The sequence below is a fragment of the Neopelma chrysocephalum genome, unplaced genomic scaffold, assembly GCF_003984885.1.
Source record: "Neopelma chrysocephalum unplaced genomic scaffold, ASM398488v2 Primary Assembly neopelma1_74, whole genome shotgun sequence".
In the NCBI taxonomy this organism is placed as follows: Eukaryota; Metazoa; Chordata; class Aves; order Passeriformes; family Pipridae; genus Neopelma; species Neopelma chrysocephalum.
Genome location: NW_020897735.1, coordinates 5,793,080 through 5,819,570, shown reverse-complemented (window position 1 = coordinate 5,819,570; position 26,491 = coordinate 5,793,080). Strand labels below are relative to the sequence as shown.

The 26,491-nt window shown below is 46.2% G+C and overlaps 2 protein-coding genes and 1 non-coding gene across 12 annotated transcripts in view; all 3 read right to left on the bottom strand.

The window, feature by feature from the left end:
- Positions 1 to 1,018: 1,018 nt before the first annotated feature.
- Positions 1,019 to 14,080, bottom strand: POMT1 (protein O-mannosyltransferase 1). 3 transcript variants are annotated; one of them, XM_027687519.1, is made up of 21 exons: positions 14,035 to 14,080; positions 13,075 to 13,198; positions 12,317 to 12,460; positions 11,551 to 11,657; positions 10,908 to 10,958; positions 10,433 to 10,579; positions 9,352 to 9,463; positions 8,823 to 8,888; positions 8,602 to 8,695; positions 7,997 to 8,152; positions 7,258 to 7,388; positions 6,958 to 7,053; positions 5,522 to 5,614; positions 4,446 to 4,542; positions 4,262 to 4,354; positions 3,660 to 3,780; positions 3,305 to 3,402; positions 2,747 to 2,860; positions 2,156 to 2,282; positions 1,892 to 2,069; positions 1,350 to 1,661 (listed from the first exon to the last, which is right to left on the bottom strand). In XM_027687519.1, the coding sequence occupies exons 3-21, from the start codon at positions 12,436 to 12,438 to the stop codon at positions 1,487 to 1,489; spliced, it is 2,178 nt and encodes a 725-aa protein (XP_027543320.1). In that variant the 5' UTR covers positions 12,439 to 12,460; positions 13,075 to 13,198; positions 14,035 to 14,080; the 3' UTR covers positions 1,350 to 1,486. The 3 variants fall into 3 exon arrangements, with proteins under 3 accessions (XP_027543321.1, XP_027543320.1, XP_027543319.1); XM_027687518.1 differs by lacking the exon at positions 14,035 to 14,080 and adding an exon at positions 13,770 to 13,835; XM_027687520.1 differs by lacking the exon at positions 14,035 to 14,080 and having other exon boundaries at positions 1,019 to 1,661.
- Positions 14,081 to 14,464: 384 nt separating this feature from the next.
- PRRC2B (proline rich coiled-coil 2B) overlaps positions 14,465 to 26,491 on the bottom strand; it is a 45,735-nt gene continuing 33,708 nt past the window's right edge. For 6 of the 8 annotated variants that reach the window (XM_027687988.1, XM_027687993.1, XM_027687994.1 and 3 more), the window contains exons 24-32: positions 26,182 to 26,286; positions 25,382 to 25,574; positions 24,202 to 24,299; positions 23,434 to 23,561; positions 22,605 to 22,842; positions 21,007 to 21,183; positions 20,255 to 20,346; positions 19,587 to 19,707; positions 14,465 to 19,212 (exon numbers count right to left, since the gene is read on the bottom strand). In XM_027687988.1, coding sequence (XP_027543789.1) covers positions 19,072 to 19,212; positions 19,587 to 19,707; positions 20,255 to 20,346; positions 21,007 to 21,183; positions 22,605 to 22,842; positions 23,434 to 23,561; positions 24,202 to 24,299; positions 25,382 to 25,574; positions 26,182 to 26,286 — 1,293 coding nt within the window. In that variant the 3' untranslated portion in view covers positions 14,465 to 19,071. The remainder of the gene's footprint in view (positions 19,213 to 19,586; positions 19,708 to 20,254; positions 20,347 to 21,006; positions 21,184 to 22,604; positions 22,843 to 23,433; positions 23,562 to 24,201; positions 24,300 to 25,381; positions 25,575 to 26,181; positions 26,287 to 26,491) is intronic. The other 2 variants (XM_027687995.1, XM_027687996.1) reach the window with 1 other exon arrangement.
- Positions 25,079 to 25,156, bottom strand: LOC113969851. Its single transcript, XR_003534952.1, has one exon. It is a non-coding gene; the product is annotated as a small nucleolar RNA SNORD62 (small nucleolar RNA).

The following is a 26,491-nucleotide window of genomic DNA, read 5'->3' as shown; positions in this document are numbered from 1 at the left end:
TACTTCTGCAGTGCCCAGGAGAAGGCAGCTCATTTCCTGACTGCTGCTGGGTGCTGTTTAGCTCAGGGTGACAGACTTAGACTATGAGCTACTGCACTGAAGCATTAGCTCTCAGGGCTGATTACAGTAGGAGCAAAATAGTCACTAAACCCTACTTTGAATGACTGTGGTGTTGGATCATACCTTCCTCTGGAGGCCAGGGGGGAGCTCAAAGCATTTGTTAGAGCCTTGAATAGCGTTAGAGCTGTGAGGAACTCAGCAAAGAGCCCCTGCTCTGTGGGGCTGCTGTTCTGGGCAGCTTTGTGCTGTATTAAAGGACCTGCTGCTGCAGCCACATGGAGATAAGAAATGGGATGTGGCCCAGGTACTGTAACCCTGGTTAAATAACTAGAGCCATTACAAATTCCCCACTGGGGAATCCTAGTCCTTCACCTCTGCCTTCCCTCTTCCTCTGCTAGAACAGGCCAGGCCACGGTTTGGGTTGCAGTGTTTTTACCCTGAACCCACGTGCACAAGTTAGAGCAGGTTTCCTTCTCAGCAGGATCAGTCCTACCTTGCCCAGAGTTCCTCTTCCCGTGGGATTTGAGGTGTAACCCTGCAGCCCAGTAAATACAACACAGCCATGGCTGGTAACAGGCCTCAGGCTTCACATCAATGCCACAAGGCCAGAGGATTCTTCTGGCTCTGGCTGACTTCCTGGCTTGCCCAAAGCCTTGTTTTAGCTTGTTTAGCTGTAACAGTACTTTTCTAATGTCTTTTTATTTTTGCTTCTTAAAAATGATGGTTATGCCAAATGATTACACATAGATAATAGTAACAAGTCATTATTCTATGCAGAATGAACTATTTATAAATGTGGCTTAATGCTGTATTTACATAAATAGGGATGACAGCAGAGCAGTGAAAGTGGGGGCAAGTAATGCATTGTTGAGGAATAGAGTCATGGGATGGTGCCGAAGGCTGCAGAGCCAGTTACTGATTGTTAAAGAATGGATAAGCTTCAGAGCGTGGAAAACCGTTTTTTTTTTAGGAGTAACAAGAGAAAAATATCTGATGTGTTGGAGAGTGCCCATTTTTCGTAACTTTTATCATGGAATTGTAGACCAAGGTGCTGGGAAACACATGAAATAGCCCTCAGTGAAATGCAATGCAAGAAGGAAGAAATGCAAGGAGGAAGAAGAAATTGTTGCAGCATGTTCTTCCCAGCAAAGGAGCTGGGATGCTGTTGCCTGAAGTCAGCAACCTTCAGGCCCCGAGGGGCAGTGGAAGGGTGACTGTAACAGGGGCAGAAACTGGGAACTGTGCTCATAAATGTACTCCTGTTGAGAGCTTTTCTGTAACAGTGCTCTTTTCTTTTCCTGTAATCGTTAGATCTGGACTACTATCAATTACTTGATCCGACTGTTAAGATTTCAGTTATACTAACAATAAATCCTTGGCTTTGCACAGAAGGTGTTTCCTTTTGGCTGTAACACGATTGTAGCAGTCACTGTTTTCGGATGAGGATGTTCCAGCTGTCCTTCCAGCGCAAGTCCTTGAGTTCCGTCACGGACAGCGCGGGCTGCCCGTAGGTCACGGGGCTGAAGGTGCAGTAGACAAAGTACACGGAGGAGAACCAGGCTACAATCAGTGCACTGAACATGCTCTTGAGCAGCACAGACCTGGGATGAGAACAGGAAAGAGCAGTCAAGTTACATCAAAGCTGGATGAACACTTCATCCAAAAGGAAGACCTACACCTGGCCTGTTTTCTAAAGACAAATGACAGAGTGTGGCCTCTGCTGGAAGAACCACTGCTCTCCCTGCAGCAGCTTGTCCAGGTGACAGCCCTGGAGGAAAGAACTGTGTCACTTCCCTTGTTAAAGAGAACTGTCTCTGTTAAAGCCAAATACCTGCAGAGATGATCACCGAGGTGCTGCAACACGACGGGAATCAGGAGAATCTGGAATGTGAGGGCAGGCAGGTAGTGGTACAGGAAAAGTGTTTTCTCCATCAGGAAGAAGGGCAGGTAGTTCACAGCCCAGCCTCCACCACAGACACCCCCAGCTGACACCCAGAGCTGCCAGGAATCTGCAGGAGATGGGAGATGGCATCTCAGAGCAGAGCAAGCCACAACCCTCCACCTGGACACACACACACACACAGTGGAATCAGACCTTCAGGGATGTCATAAATCCTCCTCCTCCGTCGTATCAAGTACCACAGGGACAAACACAGGTAGACCAGAGCAGCAGCATTAGCTGAAGCCCAGGTGACAACATTCCCAAGGAGGTGGATCTGGGCCTGCAGGATAGATGATGGTCAGCCAGAAGCAGAGACATGCAGTGGTTCTTTTAAGTTTAAATATTACGTACACATACTTGCTAAATTAAACCTCAGAATGTGCCTGGAACAAAGCTGGCTGATAAATTTTGCTGCTTTAAGACTCTTTTGTAATGGAAGGCATTTGAAAAATGCTATTGGAGATGAACTCATCTTCTAAATAGAATCAATAATGGAAACTATTAAGCTGCAGTTTACCTTTAAAAAAAAGTTCAAGAAGACATGATTTAATTAAAAGTCACTACTGTCAAAGCTGTATCTCATGCTAAAATAAAAACCTCAGCTCTCAGGGAAAATACATTAGCAGAGGAAGAGTCCTTGACTGGAACTGCAGCCCTGCTTGGACTCCCACTCCTGGAGCTCACATGTGAACTGAAGTCTCTTTTCTCACCCAGTTCACAGTTACTTCTGCCTCTTGTACTTACCCCAGAGGTGGGGTGGAGCCAGTAGGCAATATTTGTGTCCATTGTGATCCAGTCCAGAGCAGAGGAGCTGTACTTATGTTCTGTGTCTTCATTTTTTAATGTGAGTATTTTCCACTAGAAAAAAAAGGAAACAGCTTTCAGAATGGGAACAACAGGTGGTTGAACAGTTCCAGATATAAGAAGCTAAGTTCCTAACCTGGGAGTGGAGAAAGATTTTGCCTATCTCACATGGATACTGATCAATACAAAGGTTTTATTTTGTTCTTATATAATGCACTTTCCATGTACCACACATTACAGTTCAGTTTCATGCACCTTCTGGGTGCCCAACAGATTTTCCTCCCCCTTTTTTGTTACACAATCACTTGGGTATTCATTACTGAACAGCACAGGTCTCTAATGCCCTTATAAGTGCATTCTGAAATATTTTTTTTCAGTGAGGAAGCCAGACTATCAGCAAGGAATAAACAATGGATCCTTAGGCTCAGAGTCTGCAGATACGCTCAGGTTTCTGCTCTGCAGCAGGAGGAAAGATGAAGGGAATAACAAGACACTCACCTGCAATTCCGTGAACTTTGCCATGAAGCTGAGGTTTTTACTGATGTCCATCTGTGTGGGAGAGTGGAGTTCCACTTCCCTCTCTTTTTGCTCTTGGCCTGGAAGAAAACAGCATAGCTCAGAAATAACGACATAACGGGCAGAAAGCTAGAAAGGGAAGCACACAGGATATACTCGTGGCTCCTCACTCTCCCAGGAGCCCTTCTCCAATACATCATCCAACTGCAACAGCGCTCTAAGGGAATTTGTAAGGATCCTGACATCATGACAGGGCCAACTGAACACACATACACACAGTACCACCTTCCCATCAACATGAAGTGTTCCCCAGTCACAGAAATCTGCTGAGACGTACTTTTCCCGTATCTGTGCTCTTCCACATTCCACAGCATGCTCTGGTGGTAGCCTTTGGACAGCTTCTCTCCAACCACCTCCAGCTGCCGGTATCCCCACTCGGGCAGAGATGCTCCACTGAGCTGAAAGTGAAAGATGGCTGTGAACTTACAGTGCTGCCAATCTGAACTTCAGGATGGAAGTTCCCAGGCCCTGCCTGGGAGGTCAGCAAGGGATTGCTAGAAAGTGTATGCGAAGAGTCACCATGCAGTGCTGTCTCAACAAATGCTACAGCCATAAAGTCAGTGATTCTGGCAAACTCTGTGAAGAAAAAGATCCTTAACTACTCCAGACTCAGCATCAAATTCTAAGCCTCAGCAGTGTACAGTGGTCAACCTCCTGAGAAGCAAGACAGCTCTGATGCTGAAAAGGGATGAAATACGACTACCTAAAACACATGCTGTTTTTCTGTCACACTGAGCAAGTGTATTGTTTCCTTTTATTTACTTATTTGGTTATTTTTATAGTCATTTGGTTATTTGGGAGCAGAGAGATGAGAAGTGTGTGAGAATACAAGCACTGCATGAAACAAAAGCTGTAGCACATAAACATAAGCCCACTTACCTTCAGCACTGCAGAGGTGTTGACATGAACAAACCTCACTTCTGACAGAATTGTCTTCCACACATCTGTGTCAGACTCCCGATTTACAATCTCCTACAACAGAAACATGGCTTTGGATTGTCATGTTGTCCCAGCTGTTTCTGCTGGAGCATGATCAGCTCCTCCCCTCCCTTTGACCACTCACCACTCTCCAGAGGTTCTGTGCTGGCATGGAGATGTTATAATCAATATAGCAGGAAACTTCCTGGGAGTGGGGGCTCAGAGGGGCAGCAACATCATGCCTAAAAGACAAGTAAAATAAGATCCTCCACCACCATTTCCCAAATTCATATAAAAAGCAAAACCATATGGGATTGGTTTAGACTGGATTCAGTAATAAAGTGAAAAGTAACTCTCTTACACAGATTGCACTGTTTACTCTGAGAGAGAGCACTCCCCAAAACCCAGAGCTGCCAGGAACAGGCTCAGAGGAAGCCAATGCAGATGCCTGCGATGCCAGGCTGAAGAACAAGCACTGATTGTGACAAACAGAGACGCTGTTCACTGGGCTTTCCAATAATGAACAAATTAGGTTTGGAAGGGACATGGCAAAACCCAAGTTCAGAGCAGCCCCCTTCCTAATCTGAGTGATATTCAAGCAGATGCCCTTTGGGAAGCAGTCAGGAGGCAATTTCATACTGCAGGCTTTCAACACAGGCAAGAATCTGTGGCAATGAGCCACAGCACACTGGATTCTCCAAGACATCCTCCTAACTTCCAGAGCACATACTTCATGCAGGAGTATGCCAACAAAATCAATTGAGTTGTCTCTGGGTTAAGTTACACAAAATATTAAATCGCTGCACCTGCCTGGAGGGGGACAGTGAAGGATGAAGGCTCACGGAGGGGACTCTATTTAGGAATCTGCAGAACTACCATGAAATGTGAACACGGAAAAAACCATCACTGGTCCCTCATAGAGAGGGCCAGAAACAGTGAACAGCCACTGAGCAATTTGTGATTAAGATCAAATCCCACTGCCAAGTCAGCTGCAAAAAATAAATAAGCACAGAGCATCCTCCCTCTGGGCCACAGGGATGGCTTGTGGAACTAACCACACGAGGCCCCTCCTTGCCCCACTGTCGATCCATGAGAAACAGGCAGTTTATGGCACATCTGAATGCAAGGTCACTGTGCTTCATCCCCTGAAGGGTTATTCTGAGAGACAGCACAGCAGAGTGAGGCAGGACTGGCAGAGCAGAGGAAGAGGAAGGGACTTACGTGTTGAGGTAGCGGGTTGTGATGCCGTGGACCAGCTGCACAATGTGTCCGTGCCTGACGGGCCGGGGGGGGTTACTCACCACCAGCTGCTGCCTGGTGAAGTGATACCCAAGAGGAAATGGTTAAATTTGATATATCTTTATATATAACACAACCTTGTCGTGACCAAACTGTCAGGTCAAGAAGCTGCAGGCAGGGACAGATATTTAAGCAGGAAGATGAGAAATTAAAGCAATATATAGATTACACCAGAACGGAAACAAAGCTCGTCAAGGGAAAGGTGAGTTAAGGGCACAGTGAGTCAGAGGACCAGTAATGGGATACTGACACCGCAGGCATTAGGTCAGTGGTCTGAATCCAGGTCAGTCAGGAGTGAATTAAGGTTATTCCCATCCCACAGCTGTTTGGTGGCTTCTGTGGAACACATGAGTGCTTCAGTGAGTCTCACAAGTGCTGTACTACAGCTGATGCCACTTTGGCAGAATTATAAGAGAGATCAATGGCTTCCTCCACCATGCAGAGCAAACTCTCATCTTCCTTCTGGACAGGGCCATGGCAAGGGGGAACAGTGCAGTTCACCAAACTGCTGCCTGTATTTTGCTGTTTTATAGAAGGACTTTGCACCTATTTGTAGGAGTCTTGAGTTTGAAGAATTTTAAGGATATATTAGGTTTCTGTACTTCTCGTAGAGTCCCTACTTGAAAGGTTTGCACCATGGACAAACTTTCCCAACATAGATATGATTTATAATGACACACAGCCCTTCTAGGAGGACTCTTTATACAGTTCCCAGAGCAATATAAGAAACCTACAAAAGCAACCTTTTGATCGATATGAAATTATATCACTCAAGGGCTTTTAATGGCAAAACAAGAACAAAGAGTCCTGCTCTGCACTGACAGTGACAGTGGCAAAACACTTCAGCACAAACCAGGCCTCTCAGGTACAGGCACCACTTGGAATCCCTCCCCATGTAGCAGATTCTAAGCTCATCCAACACTTCTAATACAAAGAACTACTCATTTTGCAAAAGTGATTTCTACTCTCTTCTGAGACTCCTTCAAGTTTGATAAAACTCACCAAGACACTCTAATGCCATGGCTCACACACTTCAAAAAGCAGAACTCCCCTTTCATGCGAAGCACCTGAAGAATTTACACTGGTCCTGTGAGTCTTTCAAGTTTCCCTTGTGCACAGCACAGCCCACGTTCTGGCAGGAGCAGTTCAGGCAGGATTTCAGAGTCCTCAATGCTTTTACCACATTGAGGAGGATCCTGCAAGGAGCTGCCTTTACCAACTCTGCAGCTGCAATCACTTACTCAGATCACACATGGCCTCTCCACCCATAAGCAGAGAAGAGTTATGTCCAAGCCAAGGTATGCCCTGGGTAGGTTCTGGAAGCATGTAGCTTGCATTGAAATCTCTTACATACTCACATTCCAGGATCTTTGACAATCCACCAGTTGTTCACATCTTTGAAGGGATAGCAGGTCACCTGCTGTTGATGGGAACTCCCTCGGCCATTCTCATACCTGCACAGAGAGTTAAAAACCCCACAGAAGTGTAAGGGTACCTTTCTGTGCTCACCAGCAATACAAAGCAGCACCAGATCATTGGCTCCTTCCTACAGAGCACAGGAAATCTAAAGGATTAATGAAGACATTGCTAGGACACAAACCACGATACTTGGACTGGCAGGTGAAGCACCAGAGCATACCTTCACCCGGATTCCTCACCTGATGGGATAAGTGTTCGTGTGAGAGTGGAGCCAACACTGCATGGGCTTGCCCAGCACGTTCCGCAGGGTGATCTGAGAGCCGTAGGCCACCTCTAAGGGCTGGCCCTGAGTGATCCGAGCCAGCCCACCCTGAGAAGGGTAAGGACAGGATGAGTAGAAAGAAGAAGAAACAATCCAGAGGCTGTTTAAATTCTATTATGAGTCACCTGTCGCTTTAACACAGCAGACCTTAGCACAGTGCCTTCTCATTTGGTTTTACCTACAAAAATTAAGTCTTGCAACACCATATTCAGAAGACAGAAAATACACCAATGCCTAAAGGACTACAGGGTCTCAGAGAATATCCCTAAAGCTATGCTGTTCTAAAGGACAGACTAAGCACTCTTCTATAGAAAATCACACTGTTATCCTGTAGTATACCGTGTCACCACTCAAGAGTTCAGTACTGTATCTACTTCTGTGGAGTTTCCTGTAAGAAGGGACAAACCTTCTGCAGAAGAGTGAAAATACTGTTCTTGGTTCAATGGGGAAAGCTTTTCATCTGTTATTAGGACTTCAGTCATCATTGCTTCATCTTAAAGCAGTACTACAGCAACAAAGTGGTTAAATGACACAAAAGGAACAAATATGCAGGATCAAGGGAACAGGATTGCACACCTTTCTTCTAATAGTGAACATAAGACAGCTTTCCCCTTTTTCTCCCTAATAAATCAGTTCTATGGCCACATTTCCTTTACCTCTAAGCTGGCTTGGAAAGCACTTGTCATGATCTGGTCGTGAGGCCCAGAGCGATAGAGCAGAGCCAAGTGGACATAGAAGAAGGACAGGTACATCATCACTGGGATGAGGATGAGGGCCAGTCCCCGGGCTAGAAAATGGCACAGCAAGGAAACCTGGGGGAACAGGGAAAACTCACTGGTTTCATCCTCCAGATATGAAAAATATTAAAAATAACAGTGCACTTGGCTTGTTTTGTTTGTCTTTTCTAGGTTTCCCCCACCCCCCTCATTCAGCTGTAACTTTGTGGACAACTGGATAACTTCCACTGAGGATGTGAACTGCAGCTAGCAAAAGGTATGTGAGACAATGTAGGTTTTGAGTCACACATCACCAAGACATGGAAAACAGCAGAAAAGCCAGTCACACACACACGTGTGTCTCTTAAATTTAACTCCATCTTCCCCAGCAAATAAGCTGGGAACTATTCTTTGAAAGGAGGGTTTCCCTACAAGGAATTTTAGCAGAAAACCCAGCTACAGACAGCATTGTTATCTGTGGGCCCCTGGCTGGTTCCTGCACTGAGAAGTTACACATAGTATATTCTGCATGTTGCAGTACCTACATTTGACAAGGTCTGGTCTCCTATCATGTGCCAGAAGTGCAGCCCTGCAATGGCCAAGAGCAGCATATAGGTAAACAGGCCCATGTATTTCACTCTGAGAAGAAAGTGCATAAAAAATGAACAAGGTTAAAAACTACACAACTACCTAACATAAGATATAAATATTTAAACTTTCCCTTGAACAGGAGGCATTAAAGTCCAAGTAAGACATCATCACTTACCCAACTGCACATGAACAGGCTACTCCAGTCAGCAGGAGCCAAAACCACCAGCTTCCAGAGAAGGATCTTAAAGATAAATGTATTAAATCACTTGCTGAGTTTGGTTTAAAGATAATTTTACTGCACTAAATATTACTTTATCCTCTGCAAGGATCAGAGAACAAAAAAGACAAGTATCTCTAAATTCAATGCATGTAAACAGTAATAAAGGAGCTTTAAGGGACCTGTTATCTTTAGTGTTTATGTGCACAGAAGGAAACCTTCCAATAAAAAATGTGGGTGGGCAAAGAAGTGCTCCCAAAGGATTTTACTTCTACTGTAAAATAAAAAAAAAGACAACCTTGCTAACAGTTAAAACAGTCTTTAATGCTGCTGAGAAAACTTCTGGAGCAGCAAAGCACTGGGTTTTACAGACAGATGAAGTCAACTACACAATGGTGAAATGATTTATAGAAAAAAACCCCACAGTCTGTGACCAAAAAAGTCACCACAAGAATATCCAAAAGGATGGGAGACAATCCAGCTTTACCTGTGCCTCTGCAAATTGTAGAACTTCAGGTAGGATAAAACTGCAAGTAGGATAAAAAAAATCAATATTGATTCCAGGAGCATGAACCTTGACTGAGTGATCAGAGAGTTCTCTGTGGGAAAAGAGAGACAGACACAAAATTAGAGAAATTTATCTACAGGCAAGTGCTACCTCAGACAGTTGCACTGTTATCCAACAGAAGGACCTGCCCTTTAGGGACAGCCAATTCCTACTGGCTGTAGTGGGGAGGTGCTGGGTTTATAAGGGACTAAAACCTTCCAGCAGGAGCAAAGCACACAGCCATAACTGTCTCCAAGACAAAGAGGTGAGCAAGCAGTAAACTCTGGCAGGAGGCAGATAAAGCTGCTGTGCTTCCTACAAAGGCAAAGAAAATCAATGCTGGTAAATCCAGAGAGGTGCTTCTCAAGGCAGAGTCAGGGCAATGAGCACAACAACAAATCTGCAAGACAGACAGGGAGCTGCAAGGAGCCAGAATCAGAGCAGTCGGTAGCTAGGAGAGGTTTCTCTTATCAGGCTGCTAAAGGGCTGCTGAGAGGCTCTTGCCCTTTCAGGCAGCTGCCAGCAGCCCCTCAGAGAAACAAAATGAACTGAGCTGAACACACCAGAACAGAGTCAAACCACAGTGCTAAGGACACAGGCTGGTTTGCTGCAGTTTGCAGATGAAGAAATTAGATGAGCTCTGACTGAGAGCAGGGTTGTCCTGCTGTTAAAAACCAATATGTTGCAACTCATCCTGTAAACCTCTGAGGGAGGGAGTACAGGCCTCCTTGGATACAAGAAATGTGGTTTTCTGTGAGGCTGTTAAGGCTGCTCACTTTGCTTAGTACTGAAGTGAACTTGTATAAAGCCCAGAAGGGCAGCCTGCAGAGCTGTGAGGATAGAGAGGGCCAGGGAGCTCAGCACAGACTGACACAGGCCAAGCATGAATGTGGGCTCTGATATCTTGTCAGTATTCTGTGGGGAGATACTACTCCAGCCTTCTGCGCACCCTAAAAATCCCTGAGGGGAAAAGGGGCTCATCCCCATGTATGAAGAATGGGTCTCAGTGGAATAATCTCACCTAAGAGGATCAGAAGAGCAGCTCCAAGTGCAGCACAGTGGGAGAAGTGCAGCTCCACCAGGATCTGGTAGGCTAAAGGCACACAGAGAGCACCAGCCAGGGCTGGCAGGAGCCGCAGGGACCACACAGGAACGTTCATGGTGTATTCTGGAACAGGAGACAACAGCAATGATCGACTGGAAACATAACTGCAGAGAGCACAGACCACTACAGAACTCCTTAGTTGTTGAATCTAATGCTGACTTGTGCTAATTTATTGTCCATCTTGTACTGCTTAAGCTGTTTTAGCTGAATTAAAAAAATCTGGAATCACAGTGCCTTGTATTTCTGTTTGAGACCTGCAGAAGACTTATTGAAAAGGAGAAGGGAAGGTGTCAGGTAAAGTGTTATTTTCACTAGTCAGGCAAAAGGAATCTGTCAGCCCCTGAAATTCTGCTTTTCTCAAAAGAATGGGTCAATTAAAAACAGCTCTTACCAGCTCCAATCCTGTTCCATAAGAAGTTTCCATCAAATCCTCCTAAGTAACCTACAACATAAGCAACAATTCAGAACTTCCAGTCTCAAAACAAGTACAAAAACTGCTGCTAAATTGGGAACCATTTCCCAAACACACAGCTTTTCCAGGCATGAGGGTTCCCTTTCCCAAAAAAAAAATCCCCTCTTTGATAGTGATCTGCCTGCAGCAGTGCTTGAGGCACAAAGAATATAAATTGGGAACGACAGATTCTCAGTGACAAAGTCAGATATATATTTAATCTCCCCATCCCATACAGACACTTTCATGTTGTGCATATCTCAGCTACAGAAAGGAACTCAGGCCTGAGAGTCTGTTTGTTGTCTATGTCTTGTCTCCAGCAGTTCTCATCTCACCCCTTCTCTTTATCCAAAGGATTGGATAACAGTGAGGTAATGGATACATGGATCCATCACCTCCACTCTACTCATACAACAGCCTCCTAACAACACAACATAACAGAAAACCCACTTCTCTCTACATCAAAATCTCATCTGCCTTGTGCTTTTCCCCAGTAACTGGATCTGACAACTCATTTTTAACCAGCACTTCTGTCTCCCACAGCAACAGGCAACAGGCACTTCCCAATTCCAGGAGACCCTACCTCCCAAGGCCAGCAGCATGTGGCCAAAAGGTGGGCCACTGTCATCCACAAAGAAGATCCTCTTCATGTAGAGTGACACGAATTGGCCATAATAAACTTCATCAAAACTGAAACACAAAAGGCAGAAATATGTCAAATCTAACTGGAATTATCCTGCAGGGACACTAGGAAAGCAAACACTGACTTGTTGGCAGAAAGTGAACGAAGCACTGAGGTTTTGCACCTTTACCTTCCCCTTGGGAAGTTGGATTAGGGAAACACTATCACTGTATTGGGATTGTTCATCCTGGAAAAGAGAAGGGACAGGGGTGACCTAATTGTGGCCTCCCAGTACCTGAAGGGAGCCTACAGGAAAGATGGAGAGAGACTACAAGGGCCTGGAGTGACAGGACAAGGGGAATGGCTTCACACTGACAGGGAGTAGCTTTAGATTAGATATCAGGAAGAAATTCTTCCCTGTGAGGGTGGTGAGGCCCTGGTACAGGTTGCCCAGAGAAGCTGTGGCTGCCCCATCCCTGGAAGTGCCCAAGGCCAGGTTGGATGGGGCTTGGAGCAACCTGGGCTAGTGGAAGGTGTCCCTGCCCATGGCAGGGGGTTGGAATGAGACGAGCTTTAAGGTCCCTTCCAACCCAAACCATTCTGTGATTCTGTGATTTACAGAGGCTGACATCAGTCAAGCTCTGCTCTTCTGCTCCTGCATTCTTACTTGTAAAGGCTTAAAAAACAAGCCTGTGTCATTCAAGCAGAAAATAAATCTTCTACTCACACCACAGCCCGTGGATAACAGAGCCCCCAAAGGCGAGTTATTAATCCCATCACAGTCAGGGCCACGAGGTTCACGTTGATCTCTGCAGTGACCACAACAGGCTCCTTCAGAAACCCCAACATCCTGTCAAAGGTGTGTCCAAACCTCGGGAGCAGAAGAGAAGAGCAGTGATCATCACCCTTTGGCTCACAGTGAGCTGAACACCACTTAACAGAAAGCATCACTCCAATTTCTGCTACAAGTAGCTCATGGTAACTCATTTCCCAAAGTTCTCTTGCTCCCCAAATTTGTGTGTTTCTGTTGGATCTGCAGGAGTAACTGCAAAAATCAAATTACTAAACTGACACATTTTTCATCTCCCCTGCTTCTGCCTGCAGTCCTAAGCTGGAAACCTTGCTTATTCTTCCGCTGGTTCTGCAGGAACACAACAGCTTAATTCCAGCCTATATTCTGCTTTGTACAAAGCAAAGCTCCCAACCCAAATTCTGATGTTAGTGATGGACAAACCAGGTGCTCAGGCACCAGGTGAGCTCAGTACCTGAGCTTTTTAGATCTCAAGTAGCTTTAAAAAAATAGTTATTTCCTTGCAAACAGAGGTATTTCTTTGCAGGTGGGGAAGGGGACAAGCAGAACCCACGAACACCCTCTGCTTTAAAAAGCTGCTTACTGGAGCACAGATGTAGGTGCTGTAGGAAGCAGAACTGCTGAAAGCTAGGTCAGAAAATAGCAGGGAATCAGTGCTGTGTCTCCTCACTCACCTCAACACAACGGAAAGTTACCAGAACAAATCCATCTGCGTGGCTTTGATCAGGGCAGAACAAAGCGAGATGTGACCACATCACCACCCTCCAGAGCAGTGCCACTGGCCTGGTTTCTCTCTGCCTATCAAACACAGAGAACGGACTTTTTCAGGGGCCCCTGGCAGAGCTGTGCTCCCACCTGTTCTCTGTCACCACCTCACAGATTCCCTGGGAGCACACGATGGCCAGGACTGTGCTGATCCCTGCGGCACAGGCCGGCCCTGGCCCCGGGGCAGGTGTGCAGCACCACCTCGTGCTCCTCCTCAGGGCACCACCAGCCCCTCTACCAGGCACTGCACCCCCTTTTCAGGGGGGAGCAGCACCACTGACCCCTCAGCCCAGCCTTGTCCCCTCTCAGGAGCTCCCTGGGGGGCAGCAGGACTGACTGACCCCACACCTCACTCTTAGAGGGTCACCAGGACCCACCACCCAGGCTGTGCCCAGCCCTAGACCCTTCCTGGAGGGTTTTTTGGGGGCAGAGGACCCGCCGCCAGGCCTCCCACCCTGGGGCAACCCACCCCCCGTTCCGAGTCGGGGGGGCAGAGGAGGCACGAACCCCCCTCCCAGGCCCTGACGTGAGGGGGCCGCGGGACCAGCGGCACCACAGTGCCGGGACAGGGATCGGGATCACCATTCAGGATCAGGTCAGGGACCGGGATCAGGAGTGAGACAAGGACCAGGATGAGGACCAGGACTGGGACTAGGACCAAGATCGGGACCGGGACCAGGACCGGGACGAGAACGTGGACCTGGACCAAGACCAAGACCAGGACCGGGAAGACGACAGGGACCGGGACTAGGACTGGGATCGGGACCGGGATCAGGACCAGCACCGGGACGATCCCCCCCACCCCTCAGGGCCCCCCTCGCGCCGGGGGGCGTGGCCACCTCGCGCGCTGCGCTCCTCCCGCCCCCTACCTGGCAGTGCCGGACGTGACGTCAAACTCACGTGGCACCCGCGGGGGCGGGGCCAAGGTAAGTCCCGGATATGTTGCCATGGCAACGTCCCGCATATGGCGGCCGGGCCCAGGGCCCGCCCTGGCGGGGACCTAGAGCCGTGACTGGGATACCAGTGCTGTGGCCACCTCCATTCATTCAAGCTAAAACCCCCCCAAGTATCTAACAGAATCAATTAGGTTGGAATTAAGTCCAACGTATGACCCAACACCCTGCTGTCAACTAGACCAGAGCACTCAGTGCCATGTCCAGGCGTTCCTTAAACACTCTCATTAAACACTCTCAGCGATAGTGGTTCCACTCTGCCCCTGAGCAGCCCCTCCCACTGTCCAATCACCCCTTCCTTCTGTGAAGAAATTCTAACGAAAACAATGAGACGAGGGACTGGGGATTTTTTTGAGAAAAGCATAACCTGCTTTATTTTTTTTAATTTTTTTTTTATTTAAATAAGGAGAATTCTTTCATATGGAAAGAGCTAATACAATCACATATTTGAAAGGAGAAACAATAGGTACTGAAACGAGGAGAAGGGCAATAAAGAGTGTGCCGCAACTGGCCTGGTGATTCCGTGATTCGAATTCCGGTCCGAGTAAAAGTTTCCAAAAAATATAAACAGGTTGCACGTTACACAATTATCCATCGTCTGCCCTTTCAAATATCTGGTCTACATGAAAAGACAAAGAGAGGAAAGGCCAAAAAAAATTTACTATACAGGTCATGAGGTTAAAAGCTTTAAGGAGGACAATATCCCCTTGAGAAACAACAAATGCAATTTATACAGAACCAGAGGGAGGATTCCAGCTAAGGACAACGCCTCGAGACATGCTAAAGGGTGAGCGCCTCACTGCTGCAGCTGTGATTCCTGGGGGGACAGTCAAGGACATCTGGAGCAGCCAGGACAAGCCATTAAACCCAAGGGAGTGTCTGTGGCCGCTGGGAAAAACCTGGTGGTCTTTGGGTTAAAATAAACAACAAAAACCAGCCAGACTCTGCTGCCTCTCCAGTTACACCGCTTCAGCAAATCACACCTGCTGCGCCCATGGGCCACAACTAAGCACCTCCTGTAAATTAATTACACTTATTCCCAAATGCAACTTTCTTATGAGTAAACTGGGCTGCTGAGTCAAATATAACCCGTGGTACAAAGAATTAATCTGTGCTTAACCAGGGAGGGTTAACAAAAAGCAACAGAAGGAGATCCTGGCATGCAGGGGTCTGGCTGCAAAGTGAATGGAGGAGCCAGGTGAGACACAGCAAAACTGCTCAGCTCATTTTTAGATCTATAAATACACAGGAACCACAGGGCAGCTTGAAGCTTTGCAGCATTCCTGCAAGGAAGGTCCTGATGGAGTGAGTGCCTCTGCGTGAGCACAACACGCACAGGGAGGGCAACGGGCAGCAAACACATCCAGAGGTGCTGACACTGCACAGCTGGCACAGCCAGGAGCAAGTGATGGGACATCAACAGCAAGACCGGTGTCACTGGTGACTGTGCTGCTTCCACTCGTCATTTAAAAATAAACTGGAGTGCCTTTTTTTTTTCCCTGCCTCCCCCCACAACTTCAATATTTATTTGTTATTGAATTAAGAGCCAACAGCAGCTGAGGTGTTGGTGAGGTGAGGAAAGCAGCACTGAGTGTAGCTGCTGGCCACGAATCACTGAGTGAAAGAACAGATCACACATGTGCTTCGGACCTTCTGCTGAACACGCAGCAGCAAAGTCAGCCTCTGAATATTTCTGCTTCACCCACTGTTGCTGAGAAGGTGGATTCCACCTCTCCCTCCCGCTGCACTCTGTACCTTCCCGAGCACAAGGAGCCTGCAATTTGGTAGCTGATTTCCAGTCATAAAGCAACTCACAAAGGAATAAATCAGGGCCCAAACCCTTCAAGCAGAAGGACCCTCTGCAACTGCATCAACACATTCTGTGCATCTCCACTCTCCTCCTCCCCAAGCTGGATTTGTATCAGCGTACCAGCACCCTTGGCATTACCGTTCCTTGAGAATCAGAGGCTTTTCCTTTTGACTCCAGAGCACCACAAACTGCACTAACCTTGGACTAGCTTTAAACAAACAAACAAAAATATATATGCCAGAGAAGGATATTGCACCGTAGAAATTTGGGCTCTAAAACCGCTTTCCATCACACAAAACTCCACTAAAGTGAGAGAGAGTCTTGCCAACTGCAGCTGACAGTCACGCAAAGGTGAGGAATGGAATGAAGCTCACATGCATTTCTTGGCCTTTCCTGCACAGAATAATTCAGACATAATATATAAATAGAGCAGTGAAACAATTACTTTTTCACCTAGACCTACAACATCAAATACGTATAAATAAATTCTAGTGTTTTATTCTGTTGGGGGGAAGGAATGGAGGGGTTAAAAGAGAAAGAAGGGTGACCTTTTCCAACAGGAAGTATTGTAGTTCTGATGGCATTTACACCAGAGGGACTGCAGTAACTTGGATCTAGCAGTAACCCAGTTTCTCCCGAAGTGTCTGACCACTCCAAAGTCATACAGGTGGGAGGAAAGAGGTTAGTGTCTTTGTAAAGCTGAAGTAGTGTGTCTAGGGGAGGGAAGAGATGAGAAGAGGGGGGCTCAGGTAAGTCTCTTTAGCCATTACAGTTAGATTCTGGGCTGATATTAGCTAGGGCCAGCTGGGCAGAAGGATAATTAAAAAAAAACCACAGACAATTCTGTTGTTCATGATATTTCAAGGGAGAAAATAGAAAGGAGGGTGGGATGACTTACTGGTGGTGCAATCTTTGGAAAACGTTGGGAGCAGGACTAGCAGATGAGGATGCAGGTCTGGGAGATGTCTGAAGGTCGGGGGAATATTTGTCGCTAAATCTCAAACCCTGTACTTTAAGGAGGATGCTAGAGAGATGCTGGCACACTCTGCTCTGAAATTAAAAAACCATAAAACCTAAGAAAAAAGAGCTTTTATTTTTTTCTTAAAGTACCATCCTATCCCTTTCCCTTCGGGTTCTCTGCCATGATCAATGGGGACACCTGTGAAGAGGGGACATTACTATGTCTAAGTTAGTTTAGGTTTCTAAGCTCTTTAAAGCTACTGTATAAAAATCATATTTATGCCTAGCTTAAAACTTCAAATGCGTCCTTAGAAAGTTACAAAGGATCTTTTCCAGAAAAGGGGGGGGGGGAGGGGAAAGCAAATGAAGAAACAAGAACAACCTTTCAGATCCCTTCCCAAATACATTCTTTGTTCAAAATATCTTCTTTGGAACCACCACCAAATGACTTTCTGCCACCCAGCAGAGGCCAATGCACAGCCCATGAGCAAGCGATCACCTCCAAAAATGGTTCTGTCCCTCACTTTAGAGTGACCAGCCTACTTTACATTTTGAAAAAGCTAAAACAACACAAACCAAGTTAGCTGAAAGTAGTTTTTACTTAAGACTACCGTCAGGTGAAGGACTCCAAGCCCTTTCAGGGACTTGTTAAGTCCATCCTAAAAGATCTACGTACACACATGCCACACACACACATACACACAAACCAAAACCAAACAGCCAGAGAAATAAAACCCAACCTCTCCCACTGGGATCTTCCTTTTGCAGATCATCAAATACTGGAGAGGAGTGGTGAGGTGACAATGCTGTACACACACTATATGCCTCAGGAGTAAAGAACCTTTTGCTGTTCACCCGGGGAAGGAGTAGAAGGATGATTCCAAACTGCCTCTGTAACCAAGTACTTCCAACACAAAAAAAGGAGGTTCCAAATGTGCTAAAATGGCTGCCTTGCAGAGGGGCTCTCTTACCAACGTGCTTCTAGGCAAATTTTGCAGAAAGCCATGAGTTAGAGGAATGGAAAGCAAGACTCGGGGAAAAGGGAGAAGAGCAAAGCTTAGGAGAACAGCCCCGAGGGATGAACACAATATAGAACAAGTCGCAGGAGACACGAAGAATTCGAGCATCACAACTACAAAAAGTAGTCCAAACAGACCCGTTGGCTTTAGCCAACTCTTCTGACCCATGTGCTGTGAGAATTTTTTTTTCCTTAACAAATTTTATATTTCGTAAATCTATGACTTACATTTTAGTGTGTGTGTTTGGCAGTCACTAAAAAAAATCCCAAACCCACAAAAAGGGAAAACCAAACACCTAGATCCAGATGAACTTGCAACAGAAATTTGGTGGTTTGTTTGGCTTTTTTCCTTAAAATGAAAATGCCACATTTTGTTGTGTACAAGACACCCCAAAACTACATTGAAATGGTGCAAGTTTCAGGATTGATGCATTGATCTACTATATGCCTTTAGTACACATTTACTCCTAATGCAAGCACTGCTTCTAGCTTAAAACAAAAATACTGAAAAATTAACAAATGCCATAACTGTCCTGTTTTTTTAATCAAATAGTCAAAGGCTAAATCATCTGGGGAAATACACCCAAACAAACTCAAACTCTCAACGTAGCACAGAACCATATACAAAACTAAGCAGAGTTTTGTCAGAACATCATTTTAGCTGAAGGGAATTCTTTTCTGAAAGGAATGAGGAAAGCAGAAAGAAGGGGGGGGAATGAGAGAACATATAAAAGTTCTGCTATAAACAAAGATACAGCTTTTTTGTAAAAACCTCAGCTGCCTTTAAAATGAAAAACCTCAAACTAACCCCTCTCCCCCAGTTGCCACTCTGCTGAGACAGAAGTAGGGAAGGAGAAGGATGGGCTTTGCCAAGTGAGCAATCACAGCTACCTGTGGATGGGGCATGGGGAGGGGGAAATAAAAAAAAAAAAATGGCTAAAGCCACTTAAAAGTCACATGATTGGTTTGTTTTAAAGCAAGCAGGTCAATGTCATATCCACTGTTTCAAACTGCTTTGTTGGGAGAGGGGCTTGAATGATGTCGCTGTAGTCAGTCAGTGTGGGGTGGGGATAGATCTGGTGAGATTTTCAGGAGATCCAGTGGGGTCCAGTCTAAGCTGCAGGGCCTCTCAGGCAGCAGGACCAGCTGGGCATCAGAGGTGCTCCTAGGCCTTGCTCTCCTCCACTTTGACTGCCTGAGGTTTGATCGCTCCTGTGCGCACTGGCTTCATCTGGCTTGTGGAGGCTGTTTCTTGCAGCTTCACTGCTCCCAGACTGGCTTTGTTATCATCCACCCGCTGCTTTGCCTTTTGACACACAAAACCAAAGCATTAGCTAGGACAGACACATCTAGGCAGACAGACCATCATTCACGCAAGACATCAAATCTGCTCCTAAAACACCTCACATTTAAGAGTCTTAAAGTACCTCACATGTTTGGCAATGCAAATAACCCATAAAAACTCCACAGTAGAGCAGGTAATCCTCTAATCTTTCCTGACTTTCAAATCACACAGCATTACTCCAGGACTCCACTCACCTACCCCCCTCTCCCTGCAGGTAAAATAACAGCTCCCACATTGAGCTTCAGCACACAGGCCTTGCTGCCTCTCCTCTGCAGCCCAAGGCAGTGTAGCAGAGCAGACACTTTTTGGTTGCACAGAGAACTCAAGCACCCTACCTGCTGTACGTAGTGTCCTTGCACAGAGCCCATGCTCACTGCTGGTCCCGACGGCTTCCCGCTGGGGCTGGCAGAGCTAGGCCTGGAAATCGAAGAGTCGACAACATTCATGGAGTAAATTCTACAATGGAATGAGAACCTTATTCATGTGTGAAAGAAAAAAAGACAGCAGAAAGCAGCAGTAGACAGGGCACGGGTCTGTGCTGTGCAGATCACTGAGCTCCATATTCTAAAAGGCAACACAAGGCTTGGGTAGGAGAAAAAAATGAAGTAACTGCATGTCCCAAAAGCCTCCATGACCTGAAGGACTGGTATGTCTAGACATGAGCACTCCTATCTTGAGGACCATGCTAGAAATCAAAAAAAATTTGTTCAATGACCCTCAAATTTTCCACCTTCACAAGAATACATAAAAGCACCAATTCCAATCTGTCTTTGAGACTCAGTGAACAAGTAACTTTATGCACTTCCCACACTGGCCCAAACCCAAAATGGAAGTCATGATCGTGCATTTTGCTACAAGTATTTGGACTGCAGTAAGCACACTCCACACCTGAAAACCCAAGTGGATCTTGTACAGGGATGATACATAAACCACATCCCTGCAAAGGGGGACGCTGTTTCTCTCCCATCCTGACTACAGAGCCCAAGTGGTGTTAACATCTCACCTGTAGGTATGTGGTGATGGTACAGACCCTCCAGAGGACATACTCTGTTTACCATCGGAGAAATGAAACCCTTTCATTTCCATCTGGGAGGACTACAGAGGAAAATGAGTGAGAGAGAGTATCATCTTTGCATTCATAACTCACTTGTTACTTCAGATAAACACTTAAGCCAAATCTTTGCCCTTCTCCCCATCGTGCCCATTAAAAGAAATATTTTTCAGGTGAAGAAAGTGAGGCTTGTAAGTGAAATAATCTGTATTAAACCACCAAGCCAGCAGCACAAGCAAATACAGAACCTGGAAGTTAATTACTATGCTCTCTCTCCCCTATAATAGACAAACTTATGATACGAATCCATCAAACCAGACATGACATTAATATACCTACTCAAATGGACAAGCTTCACAACAGAGTGAAATATCTGGGCAGTATTCCAACTGTGTCTGGAGCTCACCACCCCTCAAGCACTCTGGGGAAACCTGTGTAAACATGTAATAAAACTGGAGACTCCAAACCGGATCAAGGCAGGATGTGGCTCCCTGGAAACAGAATGGTGACCAGCAGCAAAACCTGAAAGCTGCTGGCCTGCAGGCTGGAGATGTGGGGTAAAGGGTTCCTTCAGTTTAACACCAATCCTTGGCTTGGATGTTTAAGGATCCCAAACAAGCCGTTCTCCCCCTTAATGAGGAGCAAAACTTCAACAGAGAAGGGGTTACTGAATGCCCCGATGAGCACCAGGAGTTAATCCTTACCTCCCTGCTGGCAGCAAGGACAGAAGGCTGGGATCCAGGAGGCAGGATTCTTCGGGGAGCTCCCACAGGCAGGTTTTGCCCCTGAGGAAGCTGGATGGACTGTGGTAGAAGCAGGGGCTGCTGGCCAGAGCCGTAGCGGGGCAGAGGGAGCTGAGAGCCAGGCACAGGCATTGTCAGCTGTGTGACAAGGACACGCAGTTACCTTAATGGCAGCAACAGTCTTGTGTCTGACACACTGCCTCCCAACACCCTGAAATCAGCACAGCACTGCAAAAAGGAAGCTCCCAAGCAGTGCAGTCTGGCACAGAATAAGCACAAATCACTAAAAGAGGGACTTTCACACTGAAATGGATGTTCTGGCAGCGCTGCCAACACCCTTATCAGCTGGGCTTTTAACATGCCATTAAGTTAACATAACTGCATTTGGACACAGGGCTTTCCTCCTTGCCTAGAGCCCAGTTTCCCAGTCCTCCTCGTGGTCACTGTACGGGTGTATCTTCCCTTGATACGATGGCAATGTCAGACAGCTCAGGTCACGCATTTTGTTTGCACCTTTGCTGCCCAAACTAGAAAGTCTCCTATACTTTCACACCAAAACACTCTCTGGGGTTCAATCCCCAAAAAGTGACAGGGAGCTCAGCTCTATGTTTTGCAGTGAGCTTCAAACCAATGATGGTAGCAATTAAGAGTAATTAAAAAAATAATGTAGCTCAGGACTGTCTCCTGTTCCCTCTGATTTTCTCACAATTGCTGGATTTGGGAGTTTCTAAGACAACATTCTGGAATCAATAAATATGAAACAAAGGCTGGCAAAAGAGATCAAGTTACTCGCTTATGATTGATAGACCATTTCTTCAAATATTTAGTTTGCCAGTATTCTCTGTATTTTCCTCACCTAAGTTACTTTCAGGATTAACTCTTTACGTCAGTCACAACATAAAAATCCCTCTGAAACAAAAAATAAACCTTAACATGTTGCACAAAACAAACGTTAAGATGAGTTTAATAAAAGAATCAAACTTCTCCAGAATTCGCAGCACATGTCCACAAACACAGTTAAGCTCACAGTAGGATTCAATGTCTTTATGTGAACCATGCTTCAGAAAAACTTTTCACACATTGAAATTCTTGTTAAGTTTCTGCCAAACAGATCAGCAGAAGTTGTAAATAAGACTTGGATAAGAAATGAACTGAGAAGACGGATGAGCCTTTAAAACAAGTTCCTAGTTACTCTGGAAGCTGAGTTAAACATGGAGATGACTGGGATTTGGCTTTCAGAAGAGGTACTTTTAGGACAACTAGTGCAACCATGGCCTGCTATACAGGCAGCACTGCAAGGTTTGACTCCCAGCTTACAAAATCACATCTCAGCAGGGACAGACAAGGTATTAGCAGGAATCTCATTAAATAAGGTGCTGCAGGTCTGAAACAATGGTTCACAGAACAGAGTGTCTCAGGGAAATCTTCTGCCTCTTTGTGAAGAGTTCAGTTCACACAGACACATGAATCAGGACAAATACCATTTCAACCCATTCTCAGAGACAAGTGGCTGTGAAAAAGCCTGGACAACAGAGTGGCTGGTCAGCCCTGCTCCTAACCTGGGTGAGTTGAGAGTCCATCATCTGGGAGGCTCCCATACCAGCCTGGTTTATCTGCCCTTCATAAACCAGTGTCTGGCTTCCGTTCATGGGCTGATAGGGGGACCCAGACTGGGTTTTCACCACCTCCAAGGGCTGCATGCCTGGGAAGGCAGAGTATGGAGGCTTCAGAGCAGTGCCTCCTGTCAGGACCATGGTGCTGGGCTGAGACAGACTGGGGTGCATATACACCTGAGACCTGCAGAAGAGATACATGCTCAAGTCATTATGCAGAGAAGTTTTGGAGACTATACAAACACGCCCTGCCAAAACAAATCTGGCCTGCCATCAGATCTCAGACTACTAAACTGACAGCTTGGAAATAAGCTGCGATACCACTTTCCATTTTAGTTACAAGGGTTTTTTTATTTCCACTTTTAAGACTTTACAACCGTGTCCTTGTGTTGCAGGAATATTCAACAGAACAACATTGTGTAGTATCCAAAATTTATGTTTCAATATCCTGCACAACAACCTCTGGAGTAGCAGTTAAAGTCTGCAGCAGTTTTGCAAAGCAGAAAAAAAATCAGAAATTAAAGATTCCAAAATTCTTAGCAAAAAAAAAAAAAAAAAGTTTTTTTTTAAACCTCAGTGTTTAGGTTTTTGAGGCACTGAAGGCACTGATACTTCACCCTCATGCTCATGCTCTCCCCTATTAACACTGCCCAGGTGAAAGGAAACATCAACTAAGAGGAAAGAAAAGGTGAGTGTGGATTATCTGATCAATGCACACAGAGATCAGGAACATAAGAGAGCAACCCACAAGGAAACGAAAACTGAAAGCAGTTACCTGAAGGGCTGTATGGAGCTGTACATCTCCTGGGACTGGGAAACAGGCAGACCACCCCTCAGCCCAAGCTGAGCTTGGGCCTGTAAGGATGTGTGGAGGGAAATGGGAATCTGTTGAGCAGCAGCAGCCTGCAGAAGAAATTAGTATGACTAAGAGGTACAAGAGGAGCCAGAAACTGTCCTAGACTGTTAAAAATCCATCAGTTTTCTCCATGAGTCAATCTGCCTGAAAATTACCTACCCTGTGCCTTTACCCAGCCCCTGCATCATTCCACACAACTGCAGCACTCTGCCAGGGAAAACACTGCAGAGGCACCAAGAGGTTGATGCCTGAAGGAAGCATTTGATGGACATAGGAGGGAACCAACATGCTCCACACACAGGATGGGCACTGACAATCCCAGCTCTCACCTGCCTGCACTCTTACCTTGAAGGGGGCTCTCCCAACACTATCAACATCCTATTTACTAGTGAAATGACTCATCAGTATTGACTGGCTGTGGAATCTACTGAAAATCACTTCACCTCACACAGATGCCTCAGTTAAACCCAGTCCAAGGGCACTGGTACAAAAGGGGGAAAACTCCTCAACTCCCTCCCTTCAGTTTCCCTAACTCTGACATGCACTGGGAAGCAGCATTCAAGGAACCTAAAGGGAGCCACATCCAAGCTCCTCTGGGCTATGAGACAGATAAATGGCTCCTAATTTCTTAAATGCCACCCTGAAGACTCCTCAAAAAACCATCTGCAAGCTGTGTTGCTCCCTTACCTGTTGGTAGCTTTGCTGCTGAGGTATCGTCTGCGGGACCAGGCGGGGCTGACTTGCAAACACGTGGCCATCCAGATACAGGGGTGGAATATGGTTACCTGAACATCAGAGAAGGCAGGCTGTAAATTCAAAGTACAGGGGAGATACAGGCACACTCTAGAAACCTGCAGGTCAAGGCTATTTCCAACCTCTCAGCAAGTCAATACACAGTATCCAGGTTTTCCACCTCCACAAAAGAGTCAGACACTAACAGTTCAGGAATTGGTGAACTGCACTCCAAGCTGTTCCTAAATGTCAGAAACCTGCTCTGCAATCACCTCATCTTTGCAGCTGGGAGGGACAGAAAAAACAAACATGGTGTTTGAGACCTTCACACAACAGATCTAAAAGCTGTGTTCACCCCAAGGGTGGCACCAGTTAGTGACTGCTGTGCCACTCCTGTGGTTCTCTGCAGATCTGAACCACAGGATTTAGAACCAAGATTAGAGTGGGTGAGGAGGGAAGCCACCTGACTTGGAACAATCTGTTTTCTAAATGGAAGCTAATAACAAAGTCACTACACATTCCACTCTGTTCTTGAAGTGAGACATGAGAAAGTCAGTGCACACATGAGAAGCCCTTTGGGACCCAGGAGTCAGAAATTCCAAGTAGGTTTCCTCTTCCCAGATGCTCTCCCTAATTATACACACTATCTAACATGACTGAGCTTAACCTTTTCCTTTAACTCAAGAACAGCAACACCCTCCCACCTCCCAGAGTTCTGTGAACTATAAGCAATTCTTATTAGATATGAAGAGCAGGAGGTGCTCAGAACCTGTGCCTTCAATGGCAAAAGAAGCAGAGGAATGGCTGATACTGATATTGGGACTGTTGGAAGTCTCTCAGCCATAGGTCTCTTCCCTTCTATTCTACTGAGGGGTAAGGGTAAGGAAGACCTATTGAGACATCAGAGAGACTTGCCACTACACAGGGTAAGTTGTCCTTGTGCTAAGTTTGTACCAGTCACACTCTACATTCTTCAAAGTGGAGAGACAGTTCCTCTTTCTGTCTTGGCTGAATTGTTAAGAACCTATTTAACACCAGCCAGTTAGTTACTTTACATGGAAGCTCTTCTGTTCAGAGGGTGATTCCCAGATACCACCCTGACAATGCAAATGCTGCTGCTGCAGTTTGCAGGTACCTGGAATAGATGCAGAAGGTGCTACGGATGCCACAGGCATGGGAGGCATAGAAACTCCACCAAAAGAACTGTAGCTGACGCCGTTGGAAGCTCCAACACTGGAAGGAGGCTGGATGCCTGAGCCTGCACCTCCTGGGGAGTTCTGTTCTGGTAAACTAGGAGAGTTTTCCCAAGCTTTACGAGCAGACTCCATCTACGGAAATGAAGGACAATAACTACAGACAGTTCAAATGGGGAGGACGATACCAAAACCCAGAGTTGCTCCTGTGACTTATGAGCTCAAATTCATTGTTGTCCAGTCACAGCAGAAAGCTGGCAGGTCTCAGGTCAAGGGGTACCACACCAGTTTCTAATGGACAAGCATCCTTCACAAACACTCAAACCCCTTGGTATTTGCTGAGCTTTTTGGGTTTGGGATGGTAGAGTTATGTGTTCCGGTTTATTTGGTTTTTTGTTGTTGCTGTTGTTTGTACATTTGGGTGGGGCTTGTTTGTTTTTTTGTTTCCCCCTCTTTAAACCATCAGTCACTCAGGATCACTGACCAGCCATCCTACCCAGCTACTGGAATAGTAGGAAAGCTCTATTACACTTCTTCTACAATTAGCAAGGACTTCAGCATCCAGGACTTGAAAGAGAGGGCCTTGCACTCATATCAAATAGCAGATATGCACAACTTTCACAGGAGCTAATTAAAGGTTTATCAATACTTAACAGAACACTCTGGGAAAGACCTCTCCACCCTCACTGCTCTGCCCACGGAGATCCACACCTAGGCCAAGCACACATGCCAGTTTGCTTACCTTAAGAGTAAGGTCTGCAGTGGGGAAGGACATGGGGTTCAGGCCGATGCAGCGCTGGAGGTGATGATCCCTTCGCAGGATGGGAATGGACTGCGTTAACGCTGCCTGGGGGGAGAGTTGTGCAGGGTGAATATTTGTGAACTCTTAGGACGATGTCATGAGCCACCAAGGCTGGCAGAGCCTCAGCTGGCAGCTCCTGTAACTACACCTCAAAGGATTCAATCCCCAGTGCTACTGCAGCAGTCAAGTATCACATTCAACTGTGATCCATTTTGCTCTCAGAATAAATGAAGGTTTGGTTCTGTGCAAG